Source organism: Rattus norvegicus, chromosome 3, assembly GCF_021556685.1.
Source record: "Rattus norvegicus strain SHRSP/BbbUtx chromosome 3, alternate assembly SHRSP_T2T, whole genome shotgun sequence".
Lineage (NCBI taxonomy): Eukaryota > Metazoa > Chordata > Mammalia > Rodentia > Muridae > Rattus > Rattus norvegicus.
The window spans coordinates 167,962,002-167,983,787 of record NC_141536.1 but is presented as its reverse complement, the minus strand read 5'-3'; the positions used below and the strand labels follow the sequence as shown (position 1 = coordinate 167,983,787).

The window sequence follows — 21,786 nt, the reverse complement described above, 5'->3', positions numbered from 1 at the left end:
AGCCAAAAGTCTACTATAAGGGCACTGAGGAACCTGAGCAGAAGAATCACCGTGAATTCCAGCCCATCCTGAGACACACAGTGACCCTGTCTCACAAAACCAGGGAAAAGCCAGGTGCGGAGTCTCACGCCTTTAATCTCAGTCTCCGGAAACAGAGGCAGGGGGATCTCTGTGAGTTCCAGGCGAGACAGCTTTGTACAGGGATCCTCTGTCTAACCAACCAAACAGAAAAGGGCGAAAACGATAGGGTGTTTTAAAATTGTACTTCGTTCACAAATAACAAGACAGACGTAACCTGTTCAATAAACAGAGATGAGGTAATGGCTAAAAAAGTGTTTTTAATGGAAAGTCGTCCTCTTTTTACAAGTTTGAATGGACACTCATTACTTAAGCCCACGTCTGAAAACTGGTAGGACAGGAGAGGAAGACACCTCCTTCCTGGGCCAGGCCTGTGTCTATCCAGTACCTCTGCGGACTTTTCCCATCTCCCACTGTGCTATCTGCTAAGTCTGTTGAGGTGTCCGTACAACCGTGGCCCCTGACGTGCGCAGCTTCTGCTAAGCATCGGGTAGTGGTCTGCACATCTGAAAACCCCAGTCATCAGTGGTCAAGTTCACCAAGTGTTGAATGGATGTTGGGAAACAGGAGGAAGAATGAGCAGTGATTTCCAAATCTTTTCTGGCCTTCAGTAGGAGGGGTCACAGAAAACAAAACACAGTCAACCACGCCCGCACAAAGGGTTCATTTCAGCCTAGGACTTTCCAAACATTCATGTAACAGAAGAAAAGCTATAATACAGGCAATGAAAAACACTGGCATCACCTTTCCCCACAAAATTACATAAAAATGAACAAAACATTAAATAAACATTATTATTAATCATTAAATATATTAACACCAAAATCAGGTATAAATTAGGAAATAAATGTATAAACTATTTCACAAAGTGCTTTTAAAAATATATACACAACATTCAAGAAATTCTTAATGTAAGACATTTCAGATTGAACTTTTGGGGTGATAATATTTTTTAAGTGTCCTTTTCTTTCAAAAAGTATTAACAAACACTAAATACAGCACTTAACATACACATACACACACATACATACACACACTAATACAGCACTTTAACATACACAAACGCACACACACAGATACACACATACACATATATGCACACGCAGAAGGCATATTCCCAGATTGGCAAGTAATAAAAACCATTTTCACAGTTACTTAAAATGTTTTGACGTTTTCAATGAGATATTTTAGCCCCCAGCTGAGCTTGCAAGACTGGTTTTATAGAAACTGCCAGAAAGGAAAGGAGCAAAAGAGACTGAGTCCCTAAAATGAAGTTGCCATCACTTCTGACACATATCGATCAGAATCTCATTTCTATGAAGTTAAAACCGTCACGTAGCCAGCCTGTGTGTTTCCTAAACCCTATGCCTAGGAGACATATACACCCATGGCTGTTGATATCAAGTCCCACAGGAGAGGGAGGGCATCCTAGATTAATATGGAAACTACCACAGACAAGTCTTTTAATGCGGCCCTTGCTCTTCTGTGAGTAAAACGGAGCTTGCACTGTATTTTCTGGCAAGACCATCAAGATTAGTTCAAGCAAACCCCACAAAAGGGCCTTACCCATTGAGCTACCGATAAGTTTTATATTTTAAAAACAATCAACTGGAAACACTCAGGCATGGTAGTACACACCTATGGTCTCAGTACTTGGGAGTGGAGGCAGGAGGATGGTTAAGTTCGGCCTCAGTTATGTAGTGAGTTTGAGGCCAGTCTGGGCTACATATAAGACACAGATAAAGGGAAAGCATCCCGGCTGACAGGCCCGATGGCACCAAGCCCTGCATCCTCAGAGATGGTTTTGTATGTTCTTGGTTGTTCTTAGCACTTATCTTGAAGGTTTTTTCCTTCTTCTTCTTCTTTTTCTCATAGTCACATCATTATTATCCAAAAGGATGCTGAGAAATACGCATGCTACACTATATGTGGTGTTTTCCTCTGACAGAACCTTTTCAAAGAGGCTGCCTCTCCTGTTTGCACAGAATTAAAATGAGATTAAACACCCTAAAGACGTAAAAAAAAAAAAAAAAGTCACTCAATTTTCGCTGTATGAAACTTGTCCTTTTCATTTGAGTGGATGTAATCAAGTTATTTGGAGTCATTAAAAATGCAGTGTGGGAGCGCAAGGCCCTGGGTTCGGTCCACAGCTCCGAAAAAAAGAACCAAAAAAAAAAAAAAAAAATGCAGTGTGGGTTTCAGAGCTCCCTAAAGGCAAAGGAGCATCTGCTTGGCAATCTGAACTCAAAGGTCCGGGAAAAGTAAAATAAACACTTGCCAACTGCTCATAAAATTAAACACGAGTACTTTAAATTGTCTTTAAATTTAGGTTCCGGCAACACTCAAAGCCTACAGATGACACCAAATAAACAAGGGCCAAAGCCACACTAGGCACAAGCAGCCGGGAGACAGCGAGACTTGCTCTTCAGACACCGCCCTCCTCAGGGAAGGCTCCCCTCCCGACGCCATCACCCATCACGGTGGCAGTTATCTGGAATACAGTCACCGATCCCTCTTCACTCTCTACCACAAAGACGTACTCAGGGATCAGGGAACCTGGAGAGACACAGGCGACTGCCAAGTCCTGGAAAGGACAGCTCATGGTCTTTGCACACGAAGCACATTTTCCTTGTTACAGTGACATGACCCAAGACACAGAAGGTGTCCCCAGGCCCTACTTAGGCACAGAGGAGATGGCCACCCAGCGTCGTACGTACGTCAAGCTATGAGCCGCCAGTTGAAGAAACATCTCAAAACGGTCCGCTTACAACAATGGTATGAGTGGGGGCAGACTGGGTCTGTTCATGGTAGCGTGGGCCATGATGTCTCTTAGATACTGTCTCATCACTGGGCATAGAACACGCGATGACTCTGTGACCCCCCGAAGCTAGCTAAGAACATCAGGGAGGGGGACAGGGGACACAAACAGGACAACCTCCCCATCGCACCCATATACAATACTTTACACAGCACCAAACATGTCACGCCATTTCAGCCAGTGGTACGCACAGCATCACACCCAGCACGAAACGAGCCTGCCTCTCATGCAGACACGGCACTGGGCAAAGAGGGTGACCAACGTGTCATTACTCATCGGAACTGTCACTGGCTCATCCTACTATGAAGGGTCCAAAGCCAACGCTTGTCCTTTATTGCTGGTAATTTCCATACTGGCCCTAAAAGAGAACAAGACATAGATTACACCTCTCTAGTCCTGAGTGACAGGGTCTGCTTCCTCCGACAGCCAGAAGTCTGGAGGGTCTACCGAAATCCACAAAGTGAGAGGTGACACTCCTCCAATCCAGAGGTAACGTCCTTTAGCCAACCTCACACAACTGTTTTCTTGACTGGTTTAATTTTGATCAACTTTCCTCACAGGCAATGCGCCCTCACTGGGCTCTCTGAAGGTAGGGCCCTGGCCACATGCCTAACCAGATCATGGTGGCCCTCCAGGAAAGGAGTCCCCTGCACCCTGAGCTCCTCTGAATAACTCAAGGGGCAGCAGAGCCGCTGCCAACACTGGTGACCTGCTAACAGGACCAGTCTACACAAAATCTCAAGGAGGAAGAAATGGAGTTTGAATCCAGGCTGACTGCAGGGTTGGAAACCAACAGAGCCCTGCACAGAGAGGGAGTCTCCTGGAGGATGGCTGTCCTTACGGACACAGGCACTCAACCCCAGCTTCTTCTCCCCCACAGCTAGCTAAGGAGGGCTTCTGGGAGTGTCCCCGTGAAGAGCCTCTGCAGAGCAGTCTGTCACGTCTCTGGTGTCCGTACCCAGGTGGGTGAAGAGAGGGCAGAGCAGGCCCGGAGTATAATCCTCAGGGCAGGCAGACTCAGCACAGAGTTAAGTCTGAGCCAGCTATTCCATCCTGCAGGGGACACAGGACAGAGCCGGGAGACCGCTTCTGACCCTCGGAACTGGGAAGTAGGGTGGGAGAGTGACTTGCGTCTTTGGGTGGAGGCTAGGGACAGTAGAAGGCACGTAACAGTGTACACGACACCTTGCCTGCGCTTGACTAGGTCATGGGCCAACTGACTTGGTTGTGGACCTTGAGGTGCACAGCTAGAACTCCTACAGGCTGGATGGAGAAGCTTGTCCCTGAGACATCACTCATGTATCTCCTCTAGGGGCAAATGTAGCCATCACCTCCAGTTCAGTCTACCACTAAGTTAGCATGCCTCCCTTGCCGATCCACAAATTCAAGAGATGCTCTCTCCTGGCCTCTGGGAAAGGAGGTATCCATGTCATTAAGACCATCAGAGCAACTAGAGCCCCACAGTGGCTGTACACTCCAGCTTTCCCACCTGTCGTTCCTCAGGACAGTAAGAGAAACCCTTGCCAGGCCTCACTTGAACTCGGCAGAGCACCCACAAAGCTTGCCTGCTCATAGCCGTAAGGCCGCTGCTGCTGGGCAGAAGGTCCCGTCTGCGACGTTCTGTAGCTTCCATACTGCTGACCTTGTCCTTGCTGGTAGCCTGAGTACTGTGAAGGGGCTCCCTGGGCAGGGCCTGTGAAGACAGCAGAGGCCATGAGACCAACCTTGACCAGCTCTCCGTGCCCGTGAACATCCGGGCACCAGGTAGCTGTCCTTTGGCAGGTAAAGCCTGTACTACAGTAGTGCCACAACCCAGCCATCCATGATAGTCCCATGAGGACTTGGGACTGTGCCCGCATGGATATGGAGCACCAAGGGCCTCAACCCAGTACAACAGGCCTGCCACCTTGCAGACGTGGGTGAAGGGCTGCTCCAGAACCAGCTGAGGTCAGTTATAGTGGACCCAGTAAAGCAGAACCTGGGGAACAGAGAAATTCTCAGGTGGAGGAGAAATGCCAGGCTTCCTGTGAAGACTAAGTTGAAGGCACAGGAGAGGATTGCTCAAGTGCCCATAGCTGTTTAGTTGTTATTTTATTTGTGTGTGTGCATGCATGCATGCGTGTGTGTATGTGTGTATGTGTGTGTGTAAAACAGATCTCCACAGATGGCAGTACTCTGCCACGGAGTCACAGTCCAGCCCCCTAGTGAAACCCAGGCAGAGCACTTTCAATGCCACAGGGCTGTGGCCTGAAATCTACTGCCTGACACTGTTTTCCTTTCTGCACACATATCCGCACGTCACTCACATCAAGCAGGGGCCAGAAGAGGGAGTCAGATCTCTCCTGGGACTGGAGTTACAGTCAGCGGGGATCTACTACCTGGATGCTGAGAACCGAACCCAGGTCCTTCGCAAGAGAATTAAGTGCTGTTAACAGTGGAGCCATCTCTCCAGGCCCCAATGTTGGGTTTCCAATTGTGACCGCTGTACAGGGAAAACTGATGACCTCAAACACTACGAGGCAGGTACCGAGTGCACAGGAGTCCTCTACACAACCTCCAACCTCCTCAAGCCACGAGATCAGCAGCTACGCCAAAGTAAGTCTCCTCAACATCTGCTCGGACGGTACCACCACACTGTATGCAGCCCATGGCAGACACCAGAGGGCATCCCTCTTACCGTAGCCCTGCTGCTGTCCAGGGTAGCTCTGCTGGTTGGGATACTGCTGCTGGGAGTAGGTCTGCTGCTGTGCTGTGCCCTGCTGGTACCCAGCCTGCTGCTGACTGTACTGGGAGTTTCCTGCAGAAAGGAGCACAGTCTCACTTCAGGGCAGTGCAGGAGGTTCCCTGTCACCCACAGGACAAGCGAGTAGCCAAGGAATCCTTTTACCGCATCTCCAGAGGCAGTGTGTGGGCGGTGGCTCAAGTGTCATATGGTATTTTTTGGTCTTACTATTTTATAAAATACAAAGGAAAAGCCAGATAATACAGAACAGATGATGCAGCGACTCAGACAAAGGCCAATGACCGTCCTGGGCACTGAACAGTCAGGTTCCACTCCACACAGCTGATCACCAGTTGTCAAGGTCACTGGATTCACAACCACACAACCCAGTCTGTCAGTGTTTCCTGAAAGGCCTAACAAGATCTTCAGTGGATGCCAAGAATGAGGGTCTGTGCGAAGCCAGGGGAATCTGAGCAGGTACACAGAGGCCACAAGACAATGCAGGCAGTCTGGAACATGTCTCTCCAAGCCGAGAGCGAGCCAGACCGATGGCAGCCAGCAGATGCTGGAGAGGCCTGGAGCACACCTGCCTTGAGCCGGCAGAAGATAGCTCTGTAGCCACCTTGACCTCAGACCTCAGGCCTCAGGGCTAGGAGGGGGTGAAGGCCTGATGTTCCAAGCTGCCCAACTGGTATTCTATTACTGCAGCCCCAACGGGCGGAACATTAAATGAACAGGCTACTGCAGAGGCTTAAGAGAAGTGCTCCACCTACTATGTGTTTGGCTTTGAGGGAATAAAACACAAACGAATGCAGCTGATGAATATCAAGTCTGAAGGGCTCAGTGAGACCATGCGGGCAGAGTAGCCTGTGGGCTAAATCAGTACCGGACAGTGTCACATACACAGACACTCACCTCTCTGTGGAGTTATAAGAGAGACTACCGGTCAGTTATTAAGAAACATTTCACGGGGCAGTGGTGGCACATGCCTTTAATCCCAGGACTCGGGAGGCACAGGCAGGCAGATCTCTGAGTTCAAGGCCATCCTGGTCTACAGAGTGAGTTCTAGGACAGTCAAGGCTACCCAGAGAAACACTGTCTGGAAAAAAAAACACAAAACAGAAAACAAAAACCCAGGAGAGATGGCTCAGAGGCTAAAATGGAGTGGCTACTCTCCCAAAAGACTCAAAATAGGTTCCCAGAGTCCATTGGATAGTTCACAACCACCTATAACTCCAACTCCAGGGGATCCAACACCCTCTTCTAGTCTCTAAGGATGGCCCTGGTGAGGGTGCACAAGTGTACACGCCTATACACACTCATTTAAAAAACTATATATGTACTATGCATGTAGTATATGTTTGCATGTATGTATGCATGCATGTGCGTATACATGCATGCTAAGTCCTACTGAGCCCATGACTCTCAACTTGCACCAGGACTGTGTATCTCCTCTCACTTCCACATTCTGTGGCGTCCCATCGGTGACGCCTGTCAGCCAGGAAGGACACATCTACACCACAGAGATGAGCAAATGCTATCTATGAAGCAAGACTTTCTGCTCAGAGCCTCACAGCAACGACATACAGCCATCCCTCTTCCCCATTCCCACACACCACCAAGGTCTCCATGCTGGAAGCAGCACTCCCACTAGCTCACGGGCTGTCAGGCTGCAAGAATGACCACGTTTGTCTCCCGGCAGCAAAATCCCCAGCATGGTCAAACTCTGCCCTGTAAACCCAACCTCACAGACCTACGTCAACGTCTTGGCTGAGACTCGCTGGAGGCCAGCACGGCTAGCTCTAGGAGTCGTAGTGTCTGAACCACTGTGCCCGTGGTGCGCCCACACACTGGGGCATGGCACACACCCTACCGTGTTCCTTACCCCCCTCATAGTAGTGCTGTGTGGGGTCCTCAAATGAACGGTCGTAGCTCTGCTCTGTGTAGGACGACTGCTGATAGGCGTAGTCACTGTGGCCTGTAAGGAAACAGGTGGCCTACTGTCAATGGAGGTGTCTCCATGCCTTTGTCCTGGGGGACAACAGGGCTCTGCAACAGTGAGCTCGGGCCAGGAGACGAAGCAGAACTGGCTGAGTCTACCTCTCCAAGCTCCTGCGTTCATTCATTCCCCTCCACCCCTTCTCTAAAATGCCAACGCTTCTGCAAACTGTAGAGCAAATCAGGCCTTCTTGACAGCATCAGCTGTTCTCTCCTGCCCTTCTACAGCTCCTGGGGGATTCTGGGTAGTAGTGCTGTGCCCACAAAAAGGCCTTTGGATCGTGCCACCACTTCACACCGGGAATCATGGCTTGGCACAAGACTTGTCTCTGCCACCTACCCTGCTCTTATCCCCAGTCCCAGACACGCAGCCTACCTCATGCTATGGCTGGCATCAGGGCCCTGGCCAGAGCTCCCCAGAGACCTCTGTCTTTATTTCTCAAAAATCTGTATTATTAACGGATATTTATTGAGACAGGGTCTCCTAATGTAGCCCAGGCTGGCTTCGAATTCTTAACCTTCCTGCTTTATCTACCTGAGACCTGGGATTCCAGACCCAGTACTAACATCGCTTTAAATGTCATTTCCACAAATCCGCTTAAAGGTAACTGAAGGTGACAATTTGCAGAAGCGAGGGCAGGAGGCTAGAAGTTGGGACCCACCATGTTATATACAACTGTCTGCGATGGCTGGCTTCACCCAGCTCAGACTGCTACTGCCTTCCAGGAAAGGGAGGCAGAGAAAACCCAAGGAGGTGGGTGCAGTCCCATGATGACACTCTTCTTCTCCGCAGAGACCAGCCTCAGTCTGTGCCCCAGTGTGCTCAAGCGGAGGGGACAGGACACAGAGCCCTGGCTGTGAAGAGCAGATCAACAAGGAGCTGCCAAGCAGCGTGCCTTACCATCTGGGTAGTACTGTTGACTCATGGGCTCTGCAGAACCCTGGCTGTGGCTGTACTGTTCACTGTAGTACTCCTCCTGGCCCAGGTACTGCTGGGAAGAGCCTGCAGGGATGTGACCAGACACTCAGGACCAGCACACAGCGGGTAAGACACGCTCACACCTGGTCCGGCAGCAAAGCCACGCCAAGAAGCCTTGCCCACGGGAGGATCATACCCAGGACCATTCAACCACCAATCCTCCTCCTCCTCTTAAACCCAAATACTCTGTAACTAGAACAACCACCACCTGTGTCCCCAGACACAAGTATGTGCTCCTCGGGCTAGCTGATGCTCACTCTGTCCCCACGGCACCGGTAGGTCTGGTATCCTTGCTCACGCCATGTCATTCCCACATGGAGAGACAGTACTGACCCCTCTCTGAGGGCTGAAGCAGGCCTCGGCCTTACCTTGCTGAGAGGGTCGGTAGGGCGCCATGGGCCGCTGCCCCATCATGCTGCCTCCTTGGCCACCCTGGCCCATCATGGCAATGGGCGCCTGGCCCTGGTAATGCTGGCTTCCACCCTGCGCTGAGTTGTAGTGGGACGTGGCCGCCTGCTGGTGCATCATGGAGACTGTGTAAAAGGAAAGAGACCCCAAAATGAACCCACGAAAGCTCTAGCATAGAGCTCCTTCCCCTGCGAACCTGACTCCCTCCGATAACCGGTACCTTTGATTCCAAGTTGCACCTCTAACAGTGTGAGCTGCATACACAAGAATGCAGCTCATGGTACAAGGCCAGAACCCAGCTGATAGGACTAACATTCAGCTACCTTAGAAGAGCCAATGGGCAAGATGAGTGGAGCCCTCAGGTCCATACACAACTCCTGGCCACAGAAACGGAAATCCTGTCCTTCCTTGTCCCCAGGGCTTGTCCTAAAGGCATCACAGTGTGCCACTTCTTAAGCGGCAACCCTACAGCACTGCTCAGAAGTCACTGGAACAGCACCGCCCAACAGAGCCCAAATAAGAGCCATTCGTTTTAAAGTCTGTACAAAGCCAAGTGGAGTATGCCTGTCACTTAAAATATGGCGGAGAGAGGAGCCCAAGTTCAAGACTACCATGGACCACAGAGTATGCTCAAGACCAGCCTTGGTCATTTAGTGAGGGAGTGTAGCTCACTAGTAGAGCCCTTGCCTGCATGTATGAAGCCCTGTGTTTAGTCCCTAGCACTGGAGAGAGAGAGAGAGAGAGAGAGAGAGAGAGAGAGAGAGAAAATAAAGCCAGGTGGAACAGTCTCCAAGGAAACCCTGTACCACTGTACTTGTGAAATGTACCTGTAATGTTATAACTGCAAGAAATGTTAAGGAAACACTCAATCTTATTTTGCAAACTTCCTCTGATGCTAAGGCAACATCTGGATTGGGGCCTGCCATGTCCCAGGTACTCTATGACACTCTGCATGGCTATGTCTGTGCTCAGCATCCACTGTAAACCCAGAGCCCTTGCTCTGCAGAAAGGCCTGGATCTCCATGTTAGGACCTTTATCTTAGCACCTGTGACCTCCACATCTGTGGCCTCCATCTTAGCACCTGTGACCTCCACATCTGTGACCTCCATCTTAGCACCTGGGACCTCCATCTTAGCACCTGTGACCTCCATCTTAGCACCTGGGACCTCCACATCTGTGACCTCCATCTTAGCACCTGGGACCTCCACATCTGTGACCTCCATCTTAGCACCTGGGACCTCCACATCTGTGACCTCCATCTTAGCACCTGTGACCTCCACATCTGTGGCCTCCATCTTAGCACCTGGGACCTCCACATCTGTGACCTCCATCTTAGAACCTGACCTCCATATCTGTGACCTCTATCTTAGCACCTGGGACCTCCACATCTGTGACCTCCATCTTAGCACCTGTGACCTCCACATCTGTGACCTCTATCTTAGCACCTGGGACCTCCACATCTGTGACCTCCATCTTAGCACCTGTGACCTCCACATCTGTGGCCTCCATCTTAGCACCTGTGACCTCCACATCTGTGGCCTCCATCTTAGCACCTGTGACCTCCACATCTGTGGCCTCCATCTTAGCACCTGTGACCTCCACATCTGTGACCTCTATCTTAGCACCTGTGACCTCCACATCTGTGACCTCCATCTTAGCACCTGTGACCTCCACATCTGTGACCTCCATCTTAGCACCTGTGACCTCCACATCTGTAGCCTCCATCTTAGCACCTGGGACCTCCACATCTGTGACCTCCATCTTAGCACCCGTGACCTCCATTTACCTTTTCTCTTTCCAGCCTTTGACAGAGGTCCCTCTCCTGAAACCAGTGTTCCTCTTACAAGTCCCACAGCCAATGGCTCCCTTTCCTTGGAATTGCCGAGGCCTCTGAGCAACCACTCAGGGCTGAGTCACTGTTTTTCCACCAACCCAACCCTGTGGACATGCCCAGGGAGGAGCCACAGCACCCACCAGGAAGGCTGCCCTTAGGGGCTACACAGACAAGTTGCCTGTGTTTGCCAGGGTTGGGAGCTGGCCACAGGTACGGGCCAGGTGCAGGGACAGACAGTACCTGGGTTGGACTGCATGTTGATGTTGGTCCGAGACACATAGTTGCTGATGGCACCTTGGCCTTGCATGGGGACACTCTGCGACGTAGGTCCCGAGTGGCTGTACCCAGGCCCAGTACCATGGCCACTGCCTGACATACTCATGGAGGTTGTGGGCAGCGTGCTCTGAGCCGTCTGCTGCATGGACACGTGGTTTGGACCTGCCAGGAAGGGTAGGAGAGGGAGCATCAGGCACTGGAGGTTTCCACCTCAAGGTAAAGACGTCTGAGTTCCCTTCAGATGACTTTGAGGAGGAAGGCTCGCCCCAGGTCAGTAATACTTAGGAATTGGGCGAGTGATTAATGAACACACACACACACACACACACACCCCGTGTCACTGTTCCTGAGAGCCCCCAGTTGGTATAAGGAGTTCTTATTTTGCAGCACGAGCAGAGGCACCATCACACCTTTGTTCTTAAAGGATGCACGCAGAAGCACACGACCGTACATTAAACGCCACAGGACAGAGTCAAACAGACCCGGGCACTTGGAGTCAGCCTCATGTCCTCTGCATGGTTAGTCAACCACCACATACACTTAGGCTTAGAGGAATACCTACAGCCAGGACAGTGGGAGAGAGGTGGTTGCACGACAGGAGGGAAGGCACTGTGCCCAGCCCTGGTGGGTGTAGGCTGCCACTAAACCCACTATCTACAGCTAGCTTGGTGACATCGCTGCCGCAAACCTGCTCACCGTTACCGATCTGGCCCTGCATGAGGGAGGCAGGGGGCAGGCCTGTGCTGACGGTGTCACTGAGGCTGCCCTGGGGGTGCAGGCCCTGGCTGGAACCGCTCTGACTCAGTGCTCCGGGCCCGAGGTTCATGTTCTGGGTTGGAGGCTGTAGACAACAGAGAGGTTGGAGTGAGAGAGAGTTACCTCAGAGAATAAGCACCAAGAGCCATCCCAGGGACTCAAGTGACCCACGAGAACTGCACAGCCACCGGCCAGCATGGTGCTGAGCTGAGCTGAGACATTCTTGACGTTCAGACACAAATCAGCTGGCTGTTGGGTCTTAGTGCCCACATCTTATCAATGAACCAGTCAGTGCACAAGCTGGCTTCCGCTCCTTTCACTTGCTTTCCCTTCTCATCCTCCATCCATCCCCTCAGCCAAACACATGGTGAAGAAGGAGGTGGGTCTTCTCCTCACCAAACAGTGGCTGCAAAGGTTTGCACACACACGCTATCTAGACCTGGCCGAGAAAAGGAGCTCCCAGCCAGGCCTGGTGCTGCAGGGCTACAGTCTCAGTAGAGAAGTGGAGGCAGGAGGATGACAAGTTCAAGGCTTGCCTGGGCTACAGAGTTCAAGTTCAGTATGGGCAAAACAATTAGACCTGGAGACTTAAAACTTATTTCTAAGAGGTAAAAAGAGACCCAGGGACATAGCCTCACACGCATATAGCTCCAGGTCAGCCCTAGTAGTGAAAAGAAATGAGATGGGGCGTCTCCAGCAGGAGCCACATCACAGCTGACCAAGGTAATGCCACTTGTAGCACCTCCACTTTCCAAGGGAGCCACGTACTAAGGGACGAGTCTTTTCCTGGTCTACCCTGGCACCTGCAGTCAGCTTTGGTCATCACGGGGTAGGTAGCTCCTTCTCTTGGCCACGTAACCTCACTTGGCCACGGTCACACAATCTGACATCACAGTTAAAGTTTAATTTGGGGAAAATGCATTTACAGAAAATCAAACAGACAATAAAATATTTATAGCGGTATCTGGACCGTGACCGCACTGGAGATTTCCCCCATTAACTTCCTTTTTCTTTTTAATTTAAAAGACAGGATTCATGGGGTGTAGCCTCAGCTAGTTTGGTACTTGATATACGGCCCAGTCTGACTTCACACTGACAGCAATCCTCCCACCTCAGCTTCCCAAGTGCTAGGATTGAAGGAGTACACCTAGCAAGACATTTATTTTTCTATCCCAGCAGTACACCCATATGCACTGGGACTGTGCACGCCATTTGGAAAGGCTTACAGTGTATGAGGCTCTGCATTTAAGCCTCAGCACCACAGAAACAAAGAGGAAACGATTTACAACAAAGGCAAAAAGACCTCTCCCGTTGGTCATGACACTCACCGTTAACACTCCCCAGGGTTGGTTCTGGGGCCACTTCCCTAAACTAAGCAGGCTACGTTTCAATTCTTCCCATCTAACACAGCCATTCACGACCTTTCCCTGTGGGACAGGGGTTTTCCCAGAACCCCCAATTTCTGATGCCTCATAGCTCTGGGCTGCTGTGGGTCACCTGTCTACTTGAGGCGACACACACAGAAACTGGTTGAAACTGGCTGCGGCACCTACCGCGGGAAGCAGAGACTGCATGTTCTGGTTGGAATCTGCTATGGTGGCCAGGTAGACCAGGTTCCGGTGCAGGATCTGCTGGTACCTGCGGAGGGAGAAGCATTCAGGTAAGGCAGGACAAGCGGCCACACCCAAGGTAGAGGCAAAGTCTAACCGAGTCAGCCCCAACCTCCAGCCTGGCAGGACAGCGAACAGTGACGCTAGGCTGGGAACGGGCAGCTGGCTGCTTTCCACAGTCCAGTGAGGGATAGGCGGGGAACAGGTCTAGCCAAGACCTAAGCAGGCTCCTGCTCCAATGACTGAACCCTGGGAAGACCCTGAGGTGTGAGTCAGGAGGGAGGTGCTATTGGATCAATGGGAGAATAGGTGATCATGGCAGGACAACAGGGAACAGAGCCCTGCTCCACAGAGCCAGATGTGAGGCTGACCCCATAGAGCAGACATCTTGAAGAGCCCTGGAAGAAAACAGGAAGGGTCCAGAGGACTGAGGCTCCTCACCCACACATCGCACCGGGCAAAGTCTCACTTTTCTCTGACCAGATGCATGAGGTGAGGACCCAGGAGGCCCCTCGTGAAAGTGTGAGAGAGGTCTGAGGTACTCTGCCCACCCAGAGGCACAAGCTGTCTTCTGGTTGGGTCTACTGCTGGCCCCATGGATGGAGGCTGTACAAACACCTCTCCATGTTCCCCTTTGCCTCTTTTTCCCCCAATCCCCGATGAGAAGGTTTCCCACCCCACTTGCTCTCTTGAGACCACACCTGACCTCCCTCTGCTCTGCACCAAGGAAGTTTCCCAGCACGTGGAAAAGGCAGTCACAGAGACTGGCGGTGGGCTGGGTCCCTGGCTGGCCTGGTTACTCACTGGGTGCACTCGGCTGTCTTGCCCTTGCTCTGGTAGTCCAGGATGCACTGGATCAGGTGGTGGTTCTCATCCAGCATCTGGGGGGAGAGGTAAGCAGGGTGCACGCAGTCACACAGCAGCTGGTTCACATCTAGGATGCCAGGACCCTTGGGGAATGCGGTAAGGGCACCCACTCCAGGTCCTGGCACCTACCTAGAGAGCTCCACAGACCCTCAAACCTCAACTCCACAAGAGGGCAGAGGCAGCTTACGTCCATCCCCGTGGGCTATGCTCAGCCTGGGCCAGTGAGAGAAGCCCAGGAGATGAATGTATGGAAGGAGGCACTGTAGGCGCACAAGAGCAGGCAAAACAACAAGAGGACTACCAATCTGCAACCTCGTCCCTTTGGATCTCCCTGAGACCCAAGGACATGAAAGGAAGGGTGGCAGAGGCCCGGGCTACACTCTGCAGAGGCCGGCACTGTTTTGAGACTGTCTTACACATCATATGGGACCTGGATCAGAAAACAGCTTCATGGAGGTGATGTGTGAACAGGCAGGTACAGACATGGCGGAGATGGACCGTGGGCTCCCAGAAATGCGGCGTGAACCAGAGACTGTTCCAGGGAGAAGGAAGTTGATCCTCACTCCGGCAGGCATAGCCCACACTCATTGGCTGTAGCACTGTAGGGAATCGGTCAGAAACATAGACCCCCCAAGCCTGGACCTGCCCAGGTGGCTGGTACACATGGCGGTGCTGGAAGACTGAGCTCCCAAGGTGTCCAGGATGTGCAGGCACCCTTCCCAAACTCAGTCATGTGAGGTCTGACCTCCACAGACCCCAGGGCTATCCTGGGATGTACTGGTTCCAGTGACTGGTAACAGACTGGAGATCAGGATCACTGGGCAGTGCAAATGCTTGTGAGGGAAGTGGGCCAAGCCTGTGGACAGGCACAGCACACAGGGCCTTCTGCCACCCCATGGTCCTTGAGGAGCATCTGAGAAAGTGAGGGAGAGATGGGAGGGGAGAGTAGAAGTGTGGCAAGCCAGTGGGCAGAGGACAGCCAGCAGGCGCAGCGCTGAGCCATGTTCTACCTGGAGTGACCAGGGTCCCTGGGGGAGGAACCCTGGAACACCTGCTCTAGGGTCTATACTTGAGTGTTCATGACAGGCAGGCAGGCCCTTCCTCCACCTTCACAGAAACACATTTGCCCTGTTCCTTGAGGCTGCCTGATGCCCTTCCCTCTACTTTGCATTGCGGGTTCCTGGACCTGCCTTCTCCCTGAGACCAGCTCCCAACTTCACACACCTTACTTAGCCTATAGAGCCTTAAGTGTAGTCTCTCCTGTCCCGCTCTTTTGTAGGTTAAAGCGCCCCCTCTCCCCACTGTTTTCCTTCCCCTGCGGAGATGACAACACATCCTGCACTGAGTGCCCACCAGGGGGCGCTGCTGCACAGAAGCTGCTAGTGATGCCTAAGAGTGATCTAAAGGCCAGGGAAGGACTTTCTCCAGGGTCACTGGTCACTCACTCCAACCCCCTACCTCCACCCCCGCCCCCCACAGGCAAGGCTCCCAGCATCCTCTTCTTCAACCCCACACTCTCAAGGCTCTCTCTAAGGACACAAAGTAAACCCCCTACAACATGTCCAGGTTGTCGTGTAAACTCTAGCCACCAACAGCCAAAGGGAAGATGCAGAGAGGCCGGTGAAGGGATAGCCATACAGAGGGACAGTGCCGATTTGCACAGGGCCTAGCATTTGTGAGCATAAGGAAATACTGAACTGGTACCACTTTTTAGGATTTGCTCCTTTAACTACGTGTGTATGACTATGTGTATATGTGTTTACTTGTGTGCTGGTATGTGCATGATGTGTGTAGGCACCCACAGAAGCCAGAAGAGGAGGGTCAGATCCCCTACAGCAGGAGTCACAGGTCATTGGGAGCTGCTCAGTGAGGGTGCTGGGAACTGAACCTGGAAACTCAGCAAGGGCAGTGCATGCTCTTGACTTTGGAGCAGCACCTCCAGCCCATGCTTTCTTAAGACAGCGGATGGGGGTGCTGGCTTGCTTAGTCTGAAGACTCGCAGGAAAGACAGGACACATGCCGAGAGCGTCAGACTCTCACAGAAGCACCTTCGGGAAGCAGAAGCCTACAAGGACCACAAGAACAGGACAAGTGCTAGCAGTTATGGATCTTAGAAAAGCAAATGGGACAGGACTGTCCCCTGCCTGCACTCTGCTACCAGGGATGGGGGAAGGGAGCTCCAGGAATGTCTGCAAGGAAACACCATGCACCTGGAAGGCAGAGAGTATCTCAAGTAGAGGGCTACACATCTGTCTGCCACACAGGGACGTCAGTCTCAATAGGGCTGATCCATGACAGTGAGCATCAGCCCATGGAGGAGGCCTGTCCTCTGGGTCAGACACTAAACCCAAAGGCTAGGTGTACAGTCCTGCGGTAGAGCATCTGCCTAACATGTAGAACTCCGATCTGATCCCTCAGATTGGATCTCAACGGCCAACACTTGGAGCAACCAAGGTCATGGAGAAAACAACAACTCTATATTCAAAACACAACAATAAAGACAAGATACTATATAACTGAAAGATAACCCTGTGTTTAAAATTAACACGAGGTTCTGGGCAGTGTAGGCACAGCTTTTTTTTTTTTTCTTTTCTTTTCTTTGGAGCTGGGGACCGAACCCAGGGCTTTGTACTTGCTAGGCAAGCGCTCTACCACTGAGCTAAACCCCCAACCCCTAGGCACATGCTTTTAATCCCAGCACTTGAACACAGAGGAAGGCAGATTTCTGTGAGTATAAGGCTAGCCGGGTCTACAGAGTGAGTTCCAGGACAGCCAGGGCTACACAGAGAAACCTTGTATCAAACAAACAAACAAACAAACAAAAACAAAACAGGGCTGGAGAGATGGCTCAGCGGTTAAGAGCGCTGGCTGCTCTTCCAGAGGTCCTGAGTTCAAATCCCAGCAACCACACGGTGGCTCACAACCATCTGTAAAGAGATCTGATGCCCTCCTCTGGTGTGTCTGAAGACAGCGACAGTGTACCCACTCACATACATGAAATGAATAAATAAACCTTAAAAACAAAAACAAACCCAAAACCAAAACACAACCAACAAAGTCAAAACAGACCTCCACACCTCCATGGCAGCCATGCACAGGCATACTAATGTATACTAATGTATGGAATAAAAACCACAGGGAGCCCCCCCCCCCAAAAAAAAAACACCAAAAAACCAAACCCTCTTGGAAGTTAAAAATCTGTTAGTGAAAACAAAAGTTCTGACTGACCCAGAACCCCTTTGTAGACCAGGTTAGCTTTCAACTTTTGAAGCTATTTCTGCCCGTAGTGGTATTGCTGGCACACAGTGCCTTATCTGGCTTTTGTTTTCACTAACAGATTTTTAACTTCCAAGACTCACTCTGTCAAATCTTCCTCTGATTTGTCACTTTGTCTGCCCCTCAACTAATCGGTAGCTTTCGAGGGTGGCTGCATCCTTCTGTAAGTTAACTTTGCCTTCATTGTCAGGGATTGAAGGCGCATACTAAGAGAGCGTCTGCATTCCAGTCAGATCATACAGACCTAGGTGTTTGGATGTGATCCCTTGCTAGTGCAACCATGGATCAAAATTCCTCTACACAGAGGACCCTGTACATACATGCTTACAACGAGACACAATCTGAAAAGTAGCACAATTGGATCCTGTCCATCGCCTGTTCTACAGCATCCCTAACCCCCCACACCCCACTGCCCACTCCTACGGGCTTGTCTCTCTCACGCGCCACAAACTAGGCTCTAAAGCCTGACTGTTTCTCCCCAGCTTCAGTCCCATGCCCTGTTTGCTAGGGCTCATGTCTACCCATCACGGCACCTGCTGGTCACAGTGCTTTTTATCTCCTGTAGCTTGGGGACTTCCTGGAAATGGCCCTGGGCTCCAAGCACAGAGATAGTGGTAGGCAAGTCCACTGGCCCAGAAATCTAGGGACACGCCTAAGGCAGAACACTGCGTACTGAACAGTAGAGGTGTTCTTTCCAAAGGCACACAAAGGTTGGGGTGTAAGGAGGTGGCAGACACTGAATCCCATTCCAAGTGACTCTCCCCTTTAGACTGGGGAACAGATCTGGCCTTTGGCCAGAGATGCCTTCTCAGGAGTGTTTCCAACCAGGCCTCACTGAGCAGAGGGCACAGGCCTGTGCGTCTCTTTCCAAAGAACACCTGTCCCTGATTCTCTCCATCCGAGGAATGCAAGGCTCAGGCTGAGAACCATGCAGAGTGCTCCTTTGCCTGACAAGACAGCAAAGAGGCCCGAGGGCTGTTCCCTCCCAGTTTGGACTCCAGACTGAGGAATAAAGGGATATCATTCCTTCTCCATTCCAGGGATGGAAAGAGAGATCTTGTGCTCCCCTGGGGAGGACTGTTGCTCGGGAACAGCTACCCAAGAGCCATTACCTTTCCACTCTAATAGCAGACTCAGACTCAGCTCCACTCGCCATCCACCATTATGGGGATAGCTCTAACGTTCCAAGCAGCCAAGTTGGCCTTTCTAATTGGGTTGGCTTTAGAAGCCTGGAGACTGGAACCCAGGTCAAAGGATAAGAAGCTAATCCTCTGACCTCTGCCTGTACACCGTGTCACATGTATCCATGTATGTACTTAAGAATAAAAAAAAAAAGCCAATATAATCAGCAACAGAGACACATGACTTTCACTGTGTAATTGTTGTATGAAACAGCAGGGGGCGTCCAGTGGGCCTTCTTATAGGCAGGAGCATAGTGCTGGACATTGGTATACTATGGCCCTTAGCTAGTACAGAGGAAGACAGATTTGGTCCTTGGTCAGTGGTGTCTCTGCCAGCTGCAGACATCTCAGGATCCCAGGCACCCACACTGTCCACACAAAAGCACAGTTCTGACTCCATCCCTCTCCGGTGCCAGTGCTGTCACCGCAAGCTCACTTGCTCCAGGTCAGGCCAGCTCTCCAGGCTTCCACTCTGGGTCCCCACTCCCTGCAGGGCCACATGTAGAACTACCCATTGCCTGCCCAAACTCCCTGACTTTACACCCTTGCTTCTGCAGAAAGCCACTCAACTTGGAAAGAAGTCTATTTGCAAAGAAACGTTATCATTATCCTTATAAGAAGAGGTAGAAAAACAGGCAAGGAGATCCCAGAAGAGGAAAACAGAGATCTCATTGCAGACCGAAGGACACCAAAGGCTGTGGCAGCCACGTGAAGTTGAGAAGGTATGAGGTAGCCTCCTCTGGAACTTCAGGAGGGAAGGGAGGCAGCCACTGCTCACACCTCAGCAGTGTGAGCGAATGAAGACGGTTGTCTAATATCACCTGGGTTGTGGCGAGTCAGAGAGTTAAGGGGCACGGATATATCCGCTTAGGCAGAACCTGTGCTATAGATTCTATAGTATACAGGGTGTACCATGCAAGACTAGGGACCAGCAAAGGCTACCTCAGTACATGCTAACTCACTTGTATGCCACCGACAATGCCTCAAAGTCCTACAATGGCCTTGTGTCTCTCAAGAGAAGATTAAGGAGAGGTTGTTCTGCGGTGCTCTGAAGATTGAGCAGGATCTGTCCTCCAAAAACAAGCTGTTACTTTGTTTGCTTTGACCACTGACCAGCCTTCTCCCAAATCCCTGGCTCTCCCCAGTGGTCTTAGCAGGGGCTGGTTAGCGTGTGTGCGTGCCTGTGTGCGTGCGTGCGTGTAGTTTAGGGTTTTTCATGCTAGACAAGAGTTTTACTAAGATACATACATAGCCCTGTGTGGGGTGTGTGTGTGTGTGTGTGTGTGTGTGTGTGTGTGTGTATAGTTTAACGCTTTGTGTGCTAAACAAGAGTCTTACTACTGGGGTTGGGGATTTAGCTCAGTGGTAGAGCGTTTGCCTAGCAAACGCAAGGTCCTGGGTTCGATCCCCAGCTCCAAAAAAAAATAAAAAAATAAAAAAATTAAAAAAAAGAGTCTTTCTACTAAGACACATCCCTAGACCTTGGCTTCCATGCAGGATCTTGCTATGCAGCTTCAGCTGCCCTTGGACTTTGTCATGTAGCTCAGGTTGTCCCTAAACTTTCCATCTTGTAGCACTTGCTTCAGAATGTGATTACATCACCAAGACAGGTCAGAGTACACATCCCCTCGAGCCTTCTCAGTAAAGGATTCACAGAGACAGGAAGTGGATCGCACAGCCCTACCGGGTCAAGGACCTTGAACTGAAGACCCACTTCCAAAGGAACAGCAGCCTATGGAGTCACACGGAAGGGCTACTATTAGCTCTCCCACGTAGCCTGTGCAGTCTCAGCCTCCTTCACTAAGTCACTTCTGCAAAAAGTTAAATGTGGCAAGAAGTACAAAACCTGTATTTCTGCTCTGCTCCAATAATCTCCCCTGACTAGGGCTTGCCAACTGTGATAACCACTATATACCTAAGGAGACAGCAAGGGTGACCTGGGAAACAGGCGACAAGTGAAGGAAATCCCCACAAGCCTCTCGGGTCATGAGGGAGTAGAAAGGCCAATGCCCTTAGGGACCTAACTGGCTCAAGGGAATTCAGGAATTCTGTAGAAGGAACCAGAATTAAAAGCCGGCGCGCAAGAAGCTCAGAACAGCGAAGGCAAACAGTAAAAAGCTAAAGTGTCTATGTCAAAACTTGAAACTTCCTTTTGTTAAAGACGTCCCACAAACCCACACAAACGCCTTCTATGGGAAACTGGCCCAAACTAAAGGATGAGAGAGACTGCAGGACAAACCTGCGGTGTCTGAAGCCAGGGTGCAGGAGGCGAGGCTCGCTGATGCCCAGCGGCCCAAGCGTGGGCGGGGCTGCGCTGGCCTCAGGTCCGCCGCGGGCAGCAAGCTTCGGACAGCGGTGCAGGCCCTGGGGATGGCACGCACACTTTGGATGCATCCCTTTGTGCAGGGCACCGCAGTACCTCACGAGAGCCGCCAGCTCGCCGCAGCGGCGTGCCTCCAGGCTGCCTGCGCCCCCTTCTCCACTCGCCAAGCTGCGCGCAAAGGCGCGCGACCGTCGCTACCAGGACTGTCAGCGGAGCGCGACGAGCCCCCGCCCCGCTGGAGGGGCCGCGGGCCCCGGCGTCTCGCACTGCCGCGTCTGCTGCCTGGGGCGCTCTCGGAGGACACCGCGCGACGTGCTTCAGGGTCCCCACCCACTGCGGCCGCCTGGCCCCCGCTGCCAATGCCTCCGGCAAAGTTGGCGCAGGCTTTCCAGGGGGCGCGCGGAGCCGCCGTCAGGGCTCCGTGCAGCGGGCTGTGCCCCGGCTTTGTTCCTGTCCCGCGCCCACCCGCACTCTGTACCCCCTCGGCCTTGCCCACCTTCTGGATGGTCTGCTGAGTGACCTCCCCTTTGCCTCTCGGCCGCGCCGACGCGAAGGCCACGGACATGGTGGTGGTGCGGACTCAGCCCGTGATCATTGGGGTTTATTCTCCGGCTGCGCCCCGCGGCCCGAGGTGCCCATTCTCCGCAGCGCGGGGGCGG

General features: G+C 51.8%; 1 protein-coding gene across 1 annotated transcript; it reads right to left on the bottom strand.

Annotated features, from left to right (window-relative positions):
* Positions 1 to 318: 318 nt before the first annotated feature.
* On the bottom strand, positions 319 to 21,700 carry Ss18l1 (SS18L1 subunit of BAF chromatin remodeling complex). Its single transcript, NM_138918.2, is given in 11 exon segments — positions 319 to 3,254; positions 4,462 to 4,589; positions 5,574 to 5,693; positions 7,504 to 7,596; positions 8,518 to 8,619; positions 8,964 to 9,128; positions 11,079 to 11,276; positions 11,811 to 11,955; positions 13,424 to 13,508; positions 14,285 to 14,361; positions 21,624 to 21,700. Coding segments are annotated over 11 exon segments (1,209 nt in total). The 5' UTR covers positions 21,693 to 21,700; the 3' UTR covers positions 319 to 3,227.
* Between the last annotated feature and the right edge of the window lie 86 nt (positions 21,701 to 21,786).